This window comes from Toxotes jaculatrix, chromosome 17 (genome assembly GCF_017976425.1).
Source record: "Toxotes jaculatrix isolate fToxJac2 chromosome 17, fToxJac2.pri, whole genome shotgun sequence".
Taxonomy (NCBI): domain Eukaryota; kingdom Metazoa; phylum Chordata; class Actinopteri; family Toxotidae; genus Toxotes; species Toxotes jaculatrix.
This window is the reverse complement of record NC_054410.1, coordinates 14,310,768-14,329,871: the sequence shown is the minus strand read 5'-3', so window position 1 is coordinate 14,329,871 and position 19,104 is coordinate 14,310,768. Positions and strand designations below refer to the sequence as shown.

The window sequence follows — 19,104 nt, the reverse complement described above, 5'->3', positions numbered from 1 at the left end:
GCTGTAGAGCACAAGCTGTGTCGAGGTGACCAGCGCACCTTTATTGTTTTGGGTACTGAGCAGAGCCATCTCTATTTCAGCAACTGAGATCTGAGCACTAGCATAGGAAAGGTAAGTGGGTAGTTTACATGTCCAGAGTTTTACAGGATTGGTAACACAAGAACTCCTTTAAAGCTCTGGTTTTAAAACCATTAAGATAGGAATGAGGTGATTACTGGACATAATGGATTATGCACTCAAAACTCCCAACTCTTATCCCCTTAAAATGTCACAAAGGGAGCCCTTGACTCTTAGAGTGTTCTCAACCTCCCCGGCACGTGTAGAGGCCATACTTCACACTCCTCACATTGGGAAACAAACAGAGGGGTGGAAACCGCAAGCCCTTTCGAACATTTTAAACACATGCCTGCTGCTACTATTTGACACGACCATCACCCAATAGTAAGCAATCCCAACGGTGCCCAAAGGAAATCATTTAGCTCTGTAAGAGTGTTATGACAAGGGCATAACCTGACTCTAGACATAAGACGATATTTCAGCACCTCATTTCCCATGGAGCTTTGATGCAGGATCTTTCTATAAAAACTCCAGTGGTATCCACAATGCTACTGGCAGGGTAGCTAGCAGTGATGGATCTTTCAGCACTCAGCAAAAAGACGACAGTGTCAAGGAAAGCAGTCAAAACTACTTTTTTTCTTCTCCACCTGATCTAAGTCTGGCATATAAGACTGTTTTCTCACCTCAAGTTCATGGTGAGGCCTCCCCTGGTGTGGAGGGCTGCATTTGAATAATCAGATGGCCTCAAACATTCAGGAGTGCCCTGTGTGGCCCCTGGTTTTGTCTGACACGTTGGCCGAAAAGGGGTCAGGAACGTGAATGTGTTTGGAAGGGGGAGCGCTTGTTACCGAGCAAAGGGTAAAATAGAAACAGATGAAGGGCAGCACTGAAAGCTGTCTCTGTCCTCAAAGCCACATTTCAGGCTGTAAAGGTAATCATCTTGGGGAGACGGTATCCAGTGTTGTTTTTGAAAGAGTGTGATCGTACTAGACTGTCTCACTGACGGTAAGGTGGTTTTCAGTGTTTATGGAGAACTCAGGGATCCAAATGAATGGGCTGTGTAGATCTCCAGTGTACCTTGAAAACAAAAAGTCTTCTCCTCACCAGCTTGTTGGATGAGGATGAACTGAACTGGCTTGCTACAAAAACACAGATGTCTCATATCGTGGAATACAAAGTATTCAGAGAATCTGTCCAGCAATAGCAGACGGTTTTGTCATTTATGTTATTGGCCAGATGATACGCTACAATTGGACTCAGACAGACAGGTATGTCCTTTGTCTAGACCCATGAGGATACCTTACGTCTCTGTATCTAGAACACCTAGATCGATCTGGCTATATTTCAGTGTTCTATTTCTTTGGCATGCATGATACTAAATTGCAAATTTGAACCATTTTGTTGAAATTGAAATGTCTCAACAGCTTTGGATGGATTGTCATGAATTTGTAGACGGACATTCATGGTTCCCAGTGGATGAAGCCTAATGGTCTGGTCATGTCCCCCTAGGATGAATTTTATAAATACCAACAATAAGACTAACACTATGACATTCCCATCAGCCTCAGCTGTACTTTGTGTTTTGCGCTAATTAGCAAGATGATGAACATGGTAATATTATACCTGCTAAACAGCATATTAGCACTGTCACTGTGAATATGTTAGTATGCTGACCTTAGCATTTAGCTCATATCACCAGTGTGCTTAAGTATCCTCTGACAGAGCTGTTAGGGTTTGAATTTCTTAGTGACTTCACAAAAACAAACTGAAACCACACACTGATGATAACAGAAACAGGTGGAGACAGTTTTTGTACCATTGCAAGCAGCCAAGGACGCTAACAAAAACATGACTTTGAGTGTTTGTTCTACCTTACAATAAGTATGTTTGACCACCCATTAAATGGACCAAGGCATGAATTTGGACAGAGAGAAGCAAATCATCCCGTGGCTGGGCATTGGTTTTGTGTGGCCATTGGCCGCCAGAGGAGCTTGTTTAAACAGACCCAGACTGAAAGACTTAATGACCATGCTGACAGCAGTCATACGAGATGTCTAGTGAGGCTGGTGTTCTGTGGCTGAGAGGGAGAGAGAGTCCTACAGCTGTACAGAGAAAGAGAGGGCTGTTGTGGTCACCATCTCTTTATGTAAGCTCCAGAGAAAAGAGGTGCACGAGATTCATTTTTAAATCTGACTTCAATATTTGTTCTCCCACCAAACCTAAACCAACATGAATTTAGGAAATTCAGTCCCATGGCAGCCTGCTGTGTTTTTCCTGCCACCTCAAACGTGTTCTGCCGTTTGCTCCAATGTCATCTCAATTAAACATTAGCATGTGGACAGAGAACAGCTCAGACTTAAAAGTAGGTTTGCGTTTTTGTAAGGTAGTGGTGAGTTTGGATTGCATCCTAAATATAATCGCGCATATTTTGGAGTAGGTTTTGTTGATTTGATTGATTCAACAAAACCCATGAGCTATTTACACGTGCTTAACACGTGCTGGCCAGCGGTGGCTATGCATGTGTAACGAAAACAGTAGCATGAAAGGTGGAGTCTTTACGAAGAAGAAACGTCTGACAGACATTTTGTTCAAATGATCTGAAGAATTGAAAGAGCTTTCCGTTTTCTAAAATTAAAAGGTGACAACTTTGCTATCAAAAAGTGCCACTTTTATAGCTGAACTGATATTTTGGGAGGTAATCATAACTCCCAAAGAACACTTGGAATAGTAATAGGCACTGTATTTCATAGGCTCTGACCCGTAATCCTCTGGGTAACTCTTATCTTTAGCCCCTTCATTCCCCAGGGTTTAACCCTGAAGAGGAGACCACATGTGCATGACATGTCCTCAGGTCTTTGGGCCTCTTTATCTGGTAGTGACTTGGTTTGCTGCTGTGTTTTGATCTCTCTAACTTGGACCAGGCCAAAGCAAAGAAGGGGATCCACATATAAAAAGCTAGGAATGTCCTCATCAGGAAAGTGCTTCTGATTCTGATCATCTGCACTCTCCACTCACTGTAGATAGTTGTTTTTTATGTTACTGTGATTTTCAGGCAAGTGGCCAAAACACTGGAAACAATAACTGAGTAACAATAACTAAGTTTGTCAGCAATTTTGTGCTGGGCAGGTAGTGTACAGTGTGTATATTAGAGTTGTTTTTTGTTTTCTTAAAAACAGGGGCCTGATGTGTCTAGAGACACAATGCTGATGAAAGTGTTGGGAATAAACCAAAACAGTAAAGGTGGGGGCCCTAAAATCAAAACAAGGAGCTGAAGAATGCTAAAAAGCTCTACCAAGCTGAGGGGAACTGCAGAGTTGGAGATAATTTCTGTGTGTTGATCACTATGATCAGTCACTCGTGCATTACACATAGTAATTTGATTGTGACTTTTTTCTGCTGTCATGACTAACTGTTTTTGGAACTCTTTGGTGGACTTTTGGACATTTTCAGTTTCAGTTTAGTTTTATTTTGGAAAGTTTAGTTCTTGTGTATCATGCCTCGTTTTACTTACTGTCTTAGTCTGTAAATTATGTTATGTTTTTGTCTGGTGTCTATATTGTCTTGTGGGTTTCCTGTTTTATTTTGAAATCATTGTCCTTGTGTATCTTGTGTTGTTTTACTTCCTGTCTTTGTCTTGTTTCCCGCTTTTGTAATTGTTTACCCCGCCCTAATTGTGTCCACCTGTTTCCCCTTACCTGTTGTGTATATATAGTCTGCGTTTCCCTTGTCTGTTGTCAGTTCGTTTTCGTCTCATGTTTTTGTCTCATGCCCTTGTCTCATGCCCTTGTCTCGTCACGTCTTGTATCTCACGTCAGGTTGTGTACTTTCATTAATCCCCAGGTCAGGTTTTGTATTAATTTGTCACTTTGTTTCTTGTTTAGCCTTTTCTCCTCGTTAGGAGTGATTTTATGTTCACGTTTTGTAACTTTTGTTTTAGTGCCTTTTTCCCCTTTATGGGTGATCTTTGTTTGCTACTTTGTTGGAATTAAAATGATTATTCTTGACTACGTCTGAGGGGTCGTGCATTTGGGTCCTAGTCCTTTCCTCCCATAGTCGTGATATCTGCTTAACACAAATTTCTGTTGGTGACTTAAGACTTCCCAGTCTGCACAACCATGGCTATCATCCACATTCCGACCTATAAGAGAACAAGATTAAATACTTCTGGAGCGAGACGCTGGCTGTCCTTCCTGCTGTGGTTAGTGTAATCGCCTTCAAAAGAAAGTCACAAAGGTTATTGTGATGAAACTGTTTCCCTATGCTTTTGGAAATCTGTTTCACTTTATCGCAAAGGTCAATGAGCATTTGTCCCAGAACCCAGTAGTCTGCACCAGTATGACCCCCACATGCCTTCATATGAGAAGTTTAATAATATGATGTCTGTCTTCACTTCTGGGCATCTGGTTATTGTGGAGAAAGATACAGGATGATTCTTCAGCTGCCTTTAAGCAACAAAGATATATCATGTGGGATGCACATGATGGATCTGACATGAAGACGAGCAGTACGCAAAAAGTAACTGCTTCAGACAGCATTACACAGCTAAACCGAAGCACGCAATATATCCCGAAGAGCTGACTTTCCAAAGCCTATCAGAAGTGATGGAAGAAATAAAACAGTGTCAGCAGCTCATCTTTTTCATCTAACACAGTCCTCTCATATTTTCTCAGTGTCTAATTTTAGTTTTTTTCTGTCCCAGTCTGAAAGTGGCATGGGGTCAGCTGTGGGTTTAGCATTTAGGTGAGATATTCCACTTGTGTTTGGTTTAGTACTTCCTGTCTTTGCTCTGTGTGTCCACATAATCTGTCTCCTCTGTGGTATGTAAACTATCATAGACTGAGCTAGATTTTGCTTTCTTACCCTCTACAAATACACTTTTCTTCAGATCCAAATGAGGCTCACAAACGTCTATACACCTAAATCAGTACAAATTGTGAATAGCCCTTACCTAACCAAAGCCACACATGTTCATTTTAACTTATTTTGACATTGACTAAACACTGTAATTAGGATTCCCTGAACAGGAAAAGGATTTTAATTTGCTCTTGCACGATTTTTGCATTTCAAAAAGACCATCAATTAGACAATACGTTGCAATAAGTGTGCATGTGTCTGAGTATATCTATGCAAATGTGCACGTGACATTTGACTTAACAAGTGTGTGGGCTCATTAGCACACACTCCTGTCAAGTATACAGATGTGAAGTGTCTCTCCAATCATGGCTTATATTCCAGCTTTTCCACGACTGCGACAGATCCAAACACCAGTCGGTCAGTCACACGGCCCTGCAGAGAGGCATGATTCACTCTTTTGCTCTGCGTGACTCAAAGCCCTCTTTCCTGCTTCCTCATGTCCTCCTCTCACTCCCACTGTCCTCTGTGGAGTTAAGCTTGCCATTTGACCTGCTGCCAGCTTGGATGCACTCCCCCAATGGTCAGCAGTGGGATCATATACAGCTTTTCTACATAGCAACAGCTTGTGGACATACACTCTGAGGCACACACATGCAAAAATGACAAACAGATGGCTGTGGAAGTGGCGTGATTAACATTTTTTCAAATGAAGTGACTGGTTGCCCTTTTCTACATATTGACACCATAAACTCTTGGTTAATATTGAACCAAGATGGGTCTTAAATCACTCTGATAGAGGCACAACACTGTCAGCTCGAGCGAGAATCAACAAGTGCAGATTGTTTCCTTTGGAAAATGAAGAATTGACTCCTTCATGAGGTGGCAGTCAAAAAAAGAGTTAGTGAAATTCCTTCAAATTGGTCCAACAGTGATGAAAAAAGAAAACACAAGTTGCCAAGTCCAGCTGAAGTATCACACAAAGACTGAGCCCAAGTGGGTGGGTCCTATCCCGGGTGTTAAAGAGGACCAGATGATGGAGCGAAGGTGTTTTCAGCCATGAGGTTTCCGATAGCCATATTTTTCTGAGAAGATGGGGAAGAGAGGAGGAGTGTTGCAGATGTTGAGGCTTGTTCTGCTGCCCTGAGGTCTTATTTGTGCTCGTTTCAATTCAGATTGAGCACTGACTGATGGTGATTATGCAAGATAGGCTCCATAGCACGGCCTTTGTGGGTTCCTGTATTTACTGATCTCTTTAGATTTGCCACTGCAGTATTTTGGGGTGTGAAGCGATCCCCTGGACAGAACAGACCTAGGGTGAGACGAGGCTTAAACACAATGACCTCAGAATGCAGAGACCGAAAGTTTGCGCTGAGAGTTTCCAGTGAGACACGTTTTCTCCTAAGTATGTTGTAAAAAAAAGCTTTCCTTTTCCTCTCCTCGTGAGCCTTGAACTAATTTCTTCATTTTCTCATCAGAGCTGCGCAGTTGAAAGTAAGAATATAATAAAAGCAGTCACCAAAGCTAAATGAGAGGGAAAGTTCGTCTGGCCAGTGTACAGAGGCATGGTGTCATGTAGGCCTGGAAGCCAAACACCACAGAGCAGCTCACACACAGGGAGGGGTGTCCAGTCTCTGTATATCCCACAAGAACCAGAAAACTCCCCTTAAACGTTTGTAATAGCCCACATCAGGCTATTCTGTGCAACGCTAATCAACTTCCAACAACAATATCTTGATTTCAACACAATTAACACAATTAACTGTGTGTTACACTTCGGTGGTAATTTGTGTTAATGGATGAGCAATTACAATTGGGAGCAATCAGCATTCACTCAGCATGGTAGAGTTTTGGCATTTCATCTGAAATATACATCTTCATTAAATCCATGCGGAAGTGAAGAACATCGTTATCCCTGATATTAACTGACTCTCAGAAGAGTTTTTCCAGAGCTTGGTTTGTTTCCAATCCAACCCAAAAAAAACTGTTTGTGGCACTAAAAGAGTTTTTGGCATGAGTCTGTAAGCTTTATAATCAAGGAATGATGTGTTCTCTTGCTATAATGTGTAATTGACATTACTTTATGAGTTTGATTAGTAGTTCAACAATTTGGATTTGTGCTTCAATGCTCTCTGGTGTAGAAGTGAAAATTTAAGGTGTATTCGCATTATCATAGAAAAACAGTATTCGCAGGCACTTTAACATTGCTGTCTATGTGGTGCGACACATTGGCTCCGCCCCCCAGGGAACTACGCATGGCTATAATGTACTGTTTTGCACTGTAATGTGCGCATATGCTTTTAGATAAGGAGAAATTGCTGCAGCATAGTTGTCCATTGATGAATTTATTTATTTGCTATGGGTCAATTCTGCAAAGCCTTTAGTTATTAGTTATAAGACTACATCCCCTGAGGACAGGAATGATCTGTTGAGTAAAATTGTGCCCAGTCATCCTCAAAGTTAATGCTTTGGATCAATGAGTGTCTTTGCTTCAGGCAAAATTTCCCACTATTGAGCTGAAAAACAATAGTGCCCTTTGTTCTAATGCTAAGACATCTTCAGCTTGCCAAAATAAATTAAGCTAAATTTTTGTAAGGCTAAACAAAAGGCTCCAGGTAACAATTAATATGTAGTGTACAGATTTTATCTCCCTTTCTCCAGAAGGGAAAACACATTTGGTTCTTTCCATTGGCTTTGCTTTTTCTTAAGAAACTGAGGACAGATGAGGTAGAGCGATAAACTACACAAGAAGATGTGGAGAAAGGGCTTCGGGTAGGTCTAGCAGTACTCCACCTGGAAAACAAAGCAGGTGAAAGGATGGCGAAAGGTCCGCCTGTCTCCGAGAACTCAGGCTATATTTTCCACAAAGCCCTGTGGATAAACATCGAGTAGAATAGGCTGCCTGAGGGTGAGCTGTCAGTGGGCAGTGACAGATCCAGCTCTCATCTCCACCTCCATGCCTGCATGGTCAAAATAGAAGGGACAGCAGATTCCATAGCGACTCTCCAAATAAGCAGCACACGGCACGACACCTCCCTTCACAGGAAATTCGGGAAGGAAGATGAGATGAAGCGAGACAGAGACTTGACTGTCCTTTCAGCCAGTGGAATGGGAAAACTAAACACCTCGGTTTAAACATTCAATAATAGAGTCCACTCATCCGTAATCAACAGCTCTGACAAAAACGGGATACCTCCCTTTTGTTTTCATGATTCATTTTTGTGCTATGCAGTAAGACAAAAACAAAAAAAGTACAAGAATTCACTTGAGCAAAAGTTCCCACTCTTAGGAGAAAACATCAAAACAATGGTGACCAATCACACATTGTTCACATCCTTCATCGCAAGACAAAGTACAGCTGCCTTTTGAAGGTTAGTTTTATAGTCATGCTAGCAGCATGACTATTCGGATGGAAATCCCTAGGAAATTTGTCCACCACTTTGGTCCATACTGAAATATCCTGTTTACTACTGGAGGGATTACCATGAAATTTTGTACACTGACAATCCGCACAGAATTAATCCTCCTTGCTTTGGTGATCTGTTGACTTTTCCTGTAGTGCTACTGGCAAGAAGGCATTTTTAGTTTCCAGTCACTTGTCTTGGCATCTATTGGATGACTGTATTTAATTTTGAAATAATGTTATTTTAACCATGTAGATGGGGAAATATGTTGGCTCCCATATTTTTTATTGGCTTTTATATGTCACTGAAGAAATATAAGTGGGACCCTTAATATAACATAGCAGCCCATGAAAAGCCAGGTCACTGTAAACATAATGCATGGAGGTCCTCAAAGAGTCACTAAGGCTTTTGCCTCTTAAGAGTGAGTGTTATTGTAAACCCCTGCCCTGATGTCGGGGCCTGTTTCCTGCTGATGTAGGTGGCCTCAGAGAGAAAATGGCACTGATCTCTATGATGTACACCTTCAGTGGCTTCTATAGAGAAACTCCTGAGAGAAGGCAGTAAAAATGAATTTGCAGCATTATGCTTTCCAAGGTCGAAAACACATGGTTTGTTTAAACAAAACATGTAAATTACAGATTGACTTACATGAACAAAATCTAATCATAGATCTCATCATCACAGGTTTTTATTTCGGCAGTGAATATGCCTATAAAAGGGCAAAGGGGAAGTGATGTCAGAGAGTAACGATTCGGCAGCTGGTCTCCTGTGGAATCCTGGGCGATATTGGGGATGACGGAGACCAGCTGCTGCTGCTGACTCAGTGACTCATTTTTACCTCAGCAGGGAGAGAGGGAAATGGAAGAGCAGCAACTCTCGCCTAGACAAAGAACAGACACAGCCAGCTCCGGCAGGGAGAGGCCAACATAACACTTCACTAAACAATTTTAAATCTGCCATATCAGTTTGTACTGTCCTTTTCCTCTGGCACTGGACTGGAATCATGCTGCAATGCAGTCATTTGGTTTATAAACAAGATATGATGGAAACAGTCATCATTCAAGTATTCATCTTTTGGTTATTTCAGTAATTACCGTGGGATAACTGGAAGGTGAAACTTTGGGAAAAAAAAGTTTTGTGTGCACCCTTTATCCTTGTGGCAAATAGCAGCAACCCAGCTATTTGTTTCCTTTGCTTTCCCTGTCCCAGTTTTCTTGTATAAATTATGTGTACAAGGTTGTGTCGTGTCTGGATATTGGCATTACCAATAATTTTATGTTCTGTCAAATGAAAATGGGTCAATGGTTCACAGTCCCACAGGCAGTCAGACCTCAGATATAAGGTTGGAAAAAGAAGTGGTACAGACTCTCACACGGAGAAGTGAAATTGAAGTAGAGAAAAAAAACTGCTTAAATTCATTATAATTATGCTCAAAGAAAAGTAGCCAAAGTAGCCTCTTTTGAAAGGTATATATTATAGTTACCTATTGTATCTCTGAAACTCTCCAACTTTTCCTACATTGTTCAACTAATTAAGTCTAAAAATACAGTCATAAAGATTGAAGCCTCTCTGATCAGTATTTTCATATAATACCACTATCAAAAGTAGAATGAATCCAGAACAAATACTTTTACGTTGCCTGAAACACAATGAATGATCTGTATTTGCTGGATGTATGAAAATGCAACTCTGCTATCACGTTAGCAATATCAACTTTTTAAGGTGTATTTCAGTATTGTGCTTATACAGCTTATTATGCCACCTCAAAGTAACCAAAAAAACAAACTACTGCAGGTTTAACAAGGCTGTGTCTCAGTTCCCAGCTCCCTTTTGTGATACTGTCAAACTGTGACTTTTCTTTGTTCGAAGGTTTTCTGGCCTCAGTCCTCAAGAAGGAAAATTGTTTACAGAATAGTTAGAATGAGTAGAAGGACAGGTCAGACTGTCTGACTTGTCATAAGTGGAAAAGTACAGTTGTAACATCGGACAGTAATGATGGATTTGTTGCACAAAGTGTCCCAGTAAGCCCTTACAGTGATGCTGCATGCACAATGGCAGGAACATGGAAATGGTTAACCTAAATGGAATGCAGCCACTGTCAGGATTATTAATTACACCTGCGCTTTTCCTGCTATGAGACATCAGAGGTCTCTGTCCTCCTGATTGGATAAAAACACCAGAGTACAAGACCTCATAAAAATAGATTCATAATAGATTCATGAAAAAAATACTCAACTGCAGCAACAAAAGTACTTTTTAAAAGTTGGCAATGTAGCAGCAATGTACCCAGTTAAACCCTGGATTCCCAGAAGTAACTCTTTCTAGCTGGTTAGTGTGAATGAAATTCACTGGTGGGAAGGACTGTTGACAGCAGCTGAACCCAGTCAAAGGCATTAACTCTGGTAAAACTGAACGCACATACAAACACACACAAAATTTACAACAAGTATGATACTCGTCCTTTTGAATCCGGGAAAAGGGCATCTTCCCCTGTACATTTTCAGATTACGGACTTTAGATCTCGATCGCGTGTTCCACTCTGATGTTCCAGATGTTTTACTTCACATCTCTAAAGTGGCAAATCCTCACTACAAAGAATCTGGGAGCTGTGGGAGTATGTGCGTGGGTACTTTTGAAGATGAATCCAAATGATAATAGTCATGATAGGCGCTGTTTGCCAACCATAAATAAAGTGAGACAGACACATCGTTCTTGATTAAACTCTTCCCACAACTGTGGGGAGATCATTATGAAACGTCTTAATCATCATTAGACAATACAATGAAATGTTGCTGTGGCTCAGTAGCACATCTCCAGCTACCACAGTGAGTAAGCAACAATCAATCAGTGCATTTAGTGGGCACAAAGCTCATTACATCAGCCGTGACTGCATCGGAAAGAACCTCCTAAAATAAACAAATTGCAGGCTCGCAGCTCTCACAGTCTCGCAGACAAACTAAGCACACACGTAACTGTTCCTTAAGGAAAGTAATCTGAAAAAATAAATGCAAAAGGAACAAACAGCATACTGGCACACATGCCAGCACAGATAAAAGACAGCTGAAAAGTGGAAATAATCATTTTTTCCGAGTACATACCATTCCTGCCTGGGAGATTGTGGGAAGTTTTGCGATGACACAGTAGCCTTATATGGAATCTGCTGTCCTCATATTGCATCCCGCTTAGTGGGACATGCAACTGTGAAAGTCTTAGGAACAGCAGACTTCAATTACATAACAGACTTGGCAGTGACTAAGTGTGTATGCTAAGGGCTTAAACATTGAGCCATGCAGGATTTGTCAATGGAGGTGGCTGGAATGTCTGGTATGGCTGGTGGTACCACCAGCACACAAACCAGAACAATCTGCTGTTTGTTAATCCTGCAAAGAACAAACAAGCCTTTATTATTGTTCAAAGTGAATTATTTATGTTGTGTAACCTAATCAGACAAAGAGAGAAACATACAGTGTAAATGGATATCCCAAACCGTAGGTTCTGACAGTGACACCAATAATTATTCTATAAAGGCATGACGTCTGCAATCAAGAATCAGCAGCTTGACTTCTTGAAATAAGTCTCGAAGCTTTTCCACTCTGCCTATAATGTCTGAAGAGGCCCTGTAGGTCTTGATTATCTGATGATGCTTTACCGAAATCGCCATGAGTCAGAGGTGTTTTCTCAAAAACGATAAAACACCCTGTTTGGATTATGTCTTATTTTTGTGTGCTCGTCATTGCTTTGCACCTGACTGATACACACCACTTGGAACAACATGTCCAGAGTGACAGTGTGATTTGTCATTTTATGATAAATGATATAAAAACAACACTGACGCTGATTCCAAAAATGAGAGACGATGATACTAAATTTCTCAGTTTATTGCAGGTTTTATTGTTTAGTACCAGAAAAAAGAATGTGTGAAGAAATGTTTTGTTTTTTCTTACCCCAATTACATTTCTTATCACACATCTGCAACAAGTTAGCCATATAAGTACACAGCCAAAAACAGTCATACAGATCCAGCGTAGCAGTGTAGAGTAGCCTTTGGGAGTCTGTTGAGAGGCCTGAGTAAATACTGTTGCTATGCAATGAAAGAAACTGAAGAAAATCCTCAAAACAAAGCATGGGCTGTTCCAGTTATTCAGATATCTATTTACACTATATTTATACATACTTATTTCAGATTCAGCTTGTTTACGTCAGACTGGCCTCCACCCTCTGAATGTCAACTAATACTGTTAAATTTGCAGTATGTTAACATGAAAAGTGTGTTTGATAATAGGCTTACCAAACACTTTTCATATGAAAAGTAATTAAGCATCCTGGTCAGAAAGAAAATGCACTTTTATTACGGTCGCTAAATGAGAAAAAGGTGTTTTGTTTTTATTTGCAATATCACATCAGGCTGACACCAAAAACCAGAACAGAAACTCTAAAACACTGCCAGCAGACAACTTTCAATGATCCCATCGCTGGGTAATTTGCAGTCTTCCGACACTTACATGTCTGGAGGACTCAATCCAACACTGGATATATACGAAATACATTCAATGACCGAGAAAATATGGACCTTGAATATCAGATTTTGTTCCTGTTTCACAACAGCATGTTTCAGTAAAAACTTTTTTCATCTTTTTATTCGACAAGTCACTCCTATGGAATTTGCCAAAAGAAGTGTAAACGTTTGATGAAAGGGAGAGTGCAGCAGCCTTTTGTCATTATTTTATTGATTACTGGAACTTTTTCTCCTCAAGTCCACTCACTTACTAAAACGTCTGTGTGAGGATCACCAAAGGTTCACGGCGTTCCACGCCAATGTGATAGCTATCATTGCAGGATTGTTGAGTTTTAAAAGTAGGAAGACGAGTTTGTGAAAACAGCTGGAAAAAATTAAATCTGAACACTTGACCTCATTACTGAACAATAGGAAATCTTAGATTGCTTTACATGTGACACTATCTAGTTAACTTAAAACACTACCAGGGAAGAAAGACCATGTCAGGGGCAGAGTGAATGAACTTGCATCCTTCACTCTGCCCCTGTGGGCAAGTCCCCAAGTCCTACAGCACCTCTCACAGGTGGTGAGCCCATGGGAAGTGGTGCCGTCCGGAGTGGGGCTCAAACCCACGACCCAGAGAGATTGAGTCTCGTGCTCTACCAACTGAGCTAACCGCTGTTACACCAAGTCAACACAGCAAATTTCATGTTGAAGAAAAAGGCTTTATTTTCCTCTCCAGCTGCGGCTGTTCTTGTTGGCAGTACATTTCTTCTTGAGAAGAATCCTGGCCGCGATCTAAACACTCTCTCCATCTTAAGTTTGAACCCTGAGCTGTGATAAATGAGCAAGAAGTGCTGTAATTCACTGTTACTCTCTGGTGGGTCCTTAAAGACTGGCGGTACTATTTTCACCCAGACATTTTGCCTGGTAGCTGATGTTGTCACAAACTGCACTTAACATAGTGTTCAGCTAAGGGTGAATGAGTAGAAAAATCTGATCTGAACTCTGAAAATTAAATCCAAAGACATGAAATGATCAAGATCTGTTTTTCAGGGTGAAAAGGCTGACAGGTCGCTGTGAATCAGTTGAGGGTCACGTCTGTAACCTTTGGAAAGTCAGATGGTTGACTCAAAGCCCAGTGAGAAACCTGACATGATATATACAGTATTAAAGCTGTCTTGTTTAAATTACATGACGCTGGATTAAAACAAGGCAACTGTGTTTATGTGAAGCTTCTCTCCATTCATAGTTGCGGTTAACCACAACATTCCTGCCTCAGACACCATTTTAGTCATACCTGCTTCCATGCACAAGCCGCAAGAGCAGACACCCAAGCAATCATTCCATTTGTCCAGATGACTATACCATTCAGCCACCCATGAAATGGTGCAAAGTTGAAAATTGCTTATATTTGAGTTAAGGAAAGTCAGAATATTTAATAAGTGAGCAACACAAAAGCTGATGAACTATTAGTAACAATTCCAGCTCTGATTCATCACAACGGAGATCAGGCTACAAAGCTTTCGTTCCACATGGAAGGTTAGGTGGATTTTACGATGGATTTATGGAAATGAGAATTCTCTAATTATAGTCCATAAAAGGGAGCATTTGGGGAAAAATAAATCCTGGTGGTGTGATACGCCTTGACTTTAAAGATGGTGTGGTTTTTAATTCCTGGTGTGTGGTACACTAATAAATGTCAAGGAGAATATGCTATCTGAAAGCCAATATGCTATTTGTGGGCAAATAAAGCTGGTTTCCAAATTATTTTATACAATTTATATGTATAAAAACATTCATTCTTTCCTTTACGAAATTTAAATAAAGTGAAGAAGTGCAGGAACTAAAGATAAGTGATTCATTAACAGTCGACAGCTAACAGCTAACAGTTACTGTACTTTGGAACACCAGTGCTTTGGGTAAGGCAGATGGGGTGCCATGTCATTAGGTTTTAGGTTTGTTTTGTATTTTTTTCTAGAGGCAAAGTTGGATTGATTTCTGGCAAAGCCTTGGATATTAGAACAGAGACCTGACAGAGTGGCTGATATTCTTGGTTTGTCCACATCAGACCCTGCCTGGGTTAAGGTTGCCTCCCCAAGTCCTAGTTTGTTCAAGTTCCCAGATCCCCAGACAGCTAGCCCTTGGCCTGCTAGCCTCCCGCCAGCATCCCAGTATGCTAACCTATTCCAGTGTCGGGGGCTCTGTCTGCTTCTGAGTCTCCTGTGTCAGGGATCCTGGCTGATGCATCAGCTATTCCAGCATCGGGGGTTCTGGCTGACGTCCTGCTTCTGAGTTTCCTGCGTCGGGGATCCTGGCTGTTGCATCCCATGTCCCAGCATCGGGGATCCCAGCTGATGTTCTGCCTGCTCCTGAACCGCCTTCATCGGGGATCCCAGCTGATGCTTCATCTGTCCCAGCATCGGGGGTCACGGTAGACGCCCATCCTATTCCTGGGTTTCTCCAGTCGGCGGTCTGTCCAACATCCACACCCCATCTCCTGTCAGCAGTCCAGCCGACACCAGCCCCTTGTCTCCTGCCGACAGCCCGGCCGACTCCTGTCCCACACCTCCTATTGGCGCTTCTGCCGACGCTGGCTCCACACCCTCCTGTCTGCAGCCCGGACGATACCTGCCCCTCGCCTCCTGTTGGAAGTTCGGCCAATACCTGCCCCTTGCACCCAGTTGGCGGTCCGGCCAAACCCTGTTCCCTGTCTCCAGTCAGGGGCCCGGCCAACACTGGCTTCCTGTTCCCAGTCGGCGGACCAGTCGACTCCAGCTTTAGCTTCTTAGTCAGCTGTCCAGCTGTTGTCCACTCCTGTGCCAGACCTCAAGTCTGTCATGTACAGTAGTACTGTCATGATCAGCCCCTGAGGGGGCTGTTTTCCTTTGGTTTGTTTTTTGAACTCTTTGTGGACATTTGGAGCTTCTGGACTCTTTAGTTTCTTTAGTCCTGTTAGTAGTTCTGTTATGTTTCTTTGTGTTTCTTTCTTTTAAAAGTTACTCTTGTTTTAGGTGTTTGAGTTTTGGTTGTGTATTTCCTGTTTTATTTTGAAGTCATAGTCAGCTTTACTTTTTATTTTTCTTTCTTAATTATTCTGTTTTTCTTTTTAATATTGTTTTATTATTATTTTTAATATTATTCTGTACATATTTAGCTGCTATAGTGCTGCTTTTGTAAGATCTATTGTTTTTTTATTGCGATATGTGAAGGGAGAGTGGCAAAAAAAAGAATATCACTGCATAGTGTGAACAGCTGTTTTGTACTGTGCAGATGACAATTGAATCTTTTGAATCTTGAATCTCATAGCCCTTGTGTATTTTGTCTTTATTTCTTTATTTCTTTGTGTATTCCCTGTCTTTGTCTAGTTTCCCTCCTTTTGTGATTGTCTGCCCTGCCCTAATTGGTTTCACCTGTTACCTGTTACCTCCTGTATATAAGTCTGGTTGTTGGCCTGTGTTCTGGTTAGTTTGTCTGTGTTCGTACGTGGGTCTGTGCAGTGTTTGTTTGTGTTTCCTGCCTTTTTTTTCCAGATTTTTGTTATCTTAAGTTTTGTTCTTTGGCCCTAGACTCTTCCAGTGATTTTGAGTTTAATTAAAAGACTTTTAGGTTACTCATCTGTCTGTCCTGGGGATTCTGCATTTGGGTCCTCTTCCCTCATGTTCCTGACTGCCCATCCTGACAGTGACATCTTCAAATGTCTTGTTTTATCTGACAAGTAATCTAAAGCCCAAAGATATTCAGTTTACTATCATAGCTAGGTTGTTGAGGTACTTCAGTGTCTACTAAATAGTGACTTACTGACATTGCCATCCACAGAGCACATGCTTCCAAAAACTTAATAGATAGATTTGTGTTAGATGTATAAGCAATTGTGCAATACATGCTATGATGCAGATCAGCTTTGCATGAGTCATTGTCCCTTTGGGTGGCAGTGTTCCCCTTCACAGTTGAAATCATTGCTCTTTTCTTAGAATACAGGTAATTCCAAATAACATACAAATGGGGTAATGATCTAATACTTCAAGGTTTTTAACAATCTGGAAAACCTTTTGAAGTTCATCAAATCACTGTCCATGATTAGTATTAAAATTCACTCTCAGCTTTTTTGAGGATCACGTTTTTTGCTACTGAATAGACTGTTATTCCAGAAGGTATTACCGACTTTGTTTTGGCTTTGAAAGGTCAATATTTCATGTGGAGTATTGAGTAACACGTGCCTCAGAGACATTTTTATTTCTGTAATATAACACTTTTATTTTATGTGCTAAAAAATTTCCAGGAAAACCATCATGGCAGATTGCAAATTTTGAATTGAATAGAACGTTTTCATTTAGTCCTTTTACTCATGTTCAGTGTCACATGAGGGCAAACTCCAGGGACAAGGCTCATTTTTGCAACATTAGCTTTAGCATGGTGGCCAAATGTATTTATTTCATTCACTCCCTATGTGATTAATGTGGATATTTGAATAAAATATACTCCTTTTCATGGACAGACACTGTTGTGCTTGTGTCACTAGGCAATATAAGGATATAACAGTGGCCCTTTCACTTTGAAGCTGATATTAAACAGGTCTGCTTTTCATCATTTTGATCTGATGTCTTTAATATTTGACATTTTTGGGGAGTTGAAAAACATCTTCTGTAATGAAACACTGAAATACTAGATGGCAATAGCATTTTATTAAAAATACACAGAAAAGTTTAGAGTTTAGAATGTATGTTATAGTGGATATGGCAGGTTTTTTTTAATTTCTATTTAATTTTTACTAGCAAACCATCCATCCACAGAATCCTCCTTCGTTTAATTGAGCAAAACCAGTTACTTACAGCTAAAACACCCACAGAAAATACAATAATTCTTATGTAACGTGTAGCTCCAGACATTTAATTAGTCCATTTTAGAGGCCATTCATTATTAGTCTTCTCCCTAAAAGCAAGGATGTGTGCCAAGGACATTTACATGATAAAACGTTACAGTTTCATGGTAAAAAGCCATGGAAAGTTTCCTTGTTAAGGAGGATAATTGAGCTTCTGCGGTTGTCTCATATTTACTTCCCCTGTTGTGTCTGTTTACAATGAAGCCTTCTTACTAGACAGCGAATAATTTGGGTGTTGATGACTGGAACATTTTATCAAATTCTGATGTGTTTATGGCTGTCCTCTCTTCCTCTCATTCTTAATATAATGAATGCAGTCATCCTCTGGAGGGAAAAGGCCAAACCACAGGCCTGTTCATACACTCGCTCATATCTCAATTGTTCTGCTCAAGTGAAACTCAGGCCTACAATGTCTTTGCTGACTGGATCATTTGAATTATTAATCAATGAATATAGATTTATAAAATGAGGGTTGTCATGTCATGTTTTGTTGTCAAAATGCTATACATCTATAAAATATTTTCTCTAACAGTAGTCTAATGAGAATATTTTTTTTCCGGTTCATTTGGTAGAGATTATGTCATTTATTATGCTGTGAGAGTGATCCAGAATTATAAAGTTGAGGTCTATGAAACCTAAACAATGTTTACTGGAGCTATGAGAGACTTGGGTTTGAAGAATTGGGTGATACTTTGCCTCGTCCCTACAGGAGACCCCTTTCACATTGCAAATAGTAATTTTTATCCATTGTTTTTATAAAGATATTGATTAATGGAGCTTTAATAATATTCATGTGAATGATACACAAAAGACACACAAGTTGAGAGTATCATGAGGTTAATAACATTACCACTGTGATATCTGTTATGGGTCTGCTAAACACAGAACCAGGCAAAAGGCAACATGTGTTCCTCTGTGAATGAGCTGAGCAGTAAAGCATATGTTGTTTTCTTAGTAAGAAATGGAATAACTGATAAGTAGCCATCACTCTGTGATCTGGATCCGCACATGTATCGAAATGTGTTTCCCTTTTGTCTGGTGATATTATCGAGTCAACAGATGGAGAACGATCCAGTGTTTCCCCTGTTTTGGTTGTGCAGCACTTCTGGTGGTCTTTTATCAAGATCCTTTTGCAGGAACCATGAAATTTAAAAAAAAATAAAAAAGCAGTAAGCCAGGCATTAGTTCACAAACTCACAAACAGTCACTCTGAAGTAATCTGTGAACCTCAGACATGACGTGTTTGAGACAACCTGGCCATTGAGAAGGCTTCAAATGTTTATTAATGAGCCCCTCAGACTCACCACAGTTATGCTGCTGGATGCTTACAAAGACATGATCTAATTCAGTAACCTTCTCGAGCCCGTCAGATTACAGCTTCACTCCTCTCTGCGCAGCCTGCAGATCACTTTGTA

The 19,104-nt window shown here is 40.7% G+C and overlaps 1 protein-coding gene across 1 annotated transcript in view; it reads right to left on the bottom strand.

Moving 5' to 3' along the window:
* Nucleotides 1-11,853, bottom strand: part of LOC121197107 (KATNB1-like protein 1) — a 30,994-nt gene extending 19,141 nt beyond the window's left edge. Inside the window, exon 1 of the mRNA XM_041060521.1 lies at nt 11,411-11,853. Coding sequence (XP_040916455.1) covers nt 11,411-11,489 — 79 coding nt within the window. The 5' untranslated portion in view covers nt 11,490-11,853. The remainder of the gene's footprint in view (nt 1-11,410) is intronic.
* Nucleotides 11,854-19,104: the final 7,251 nt, after the last annotated feature.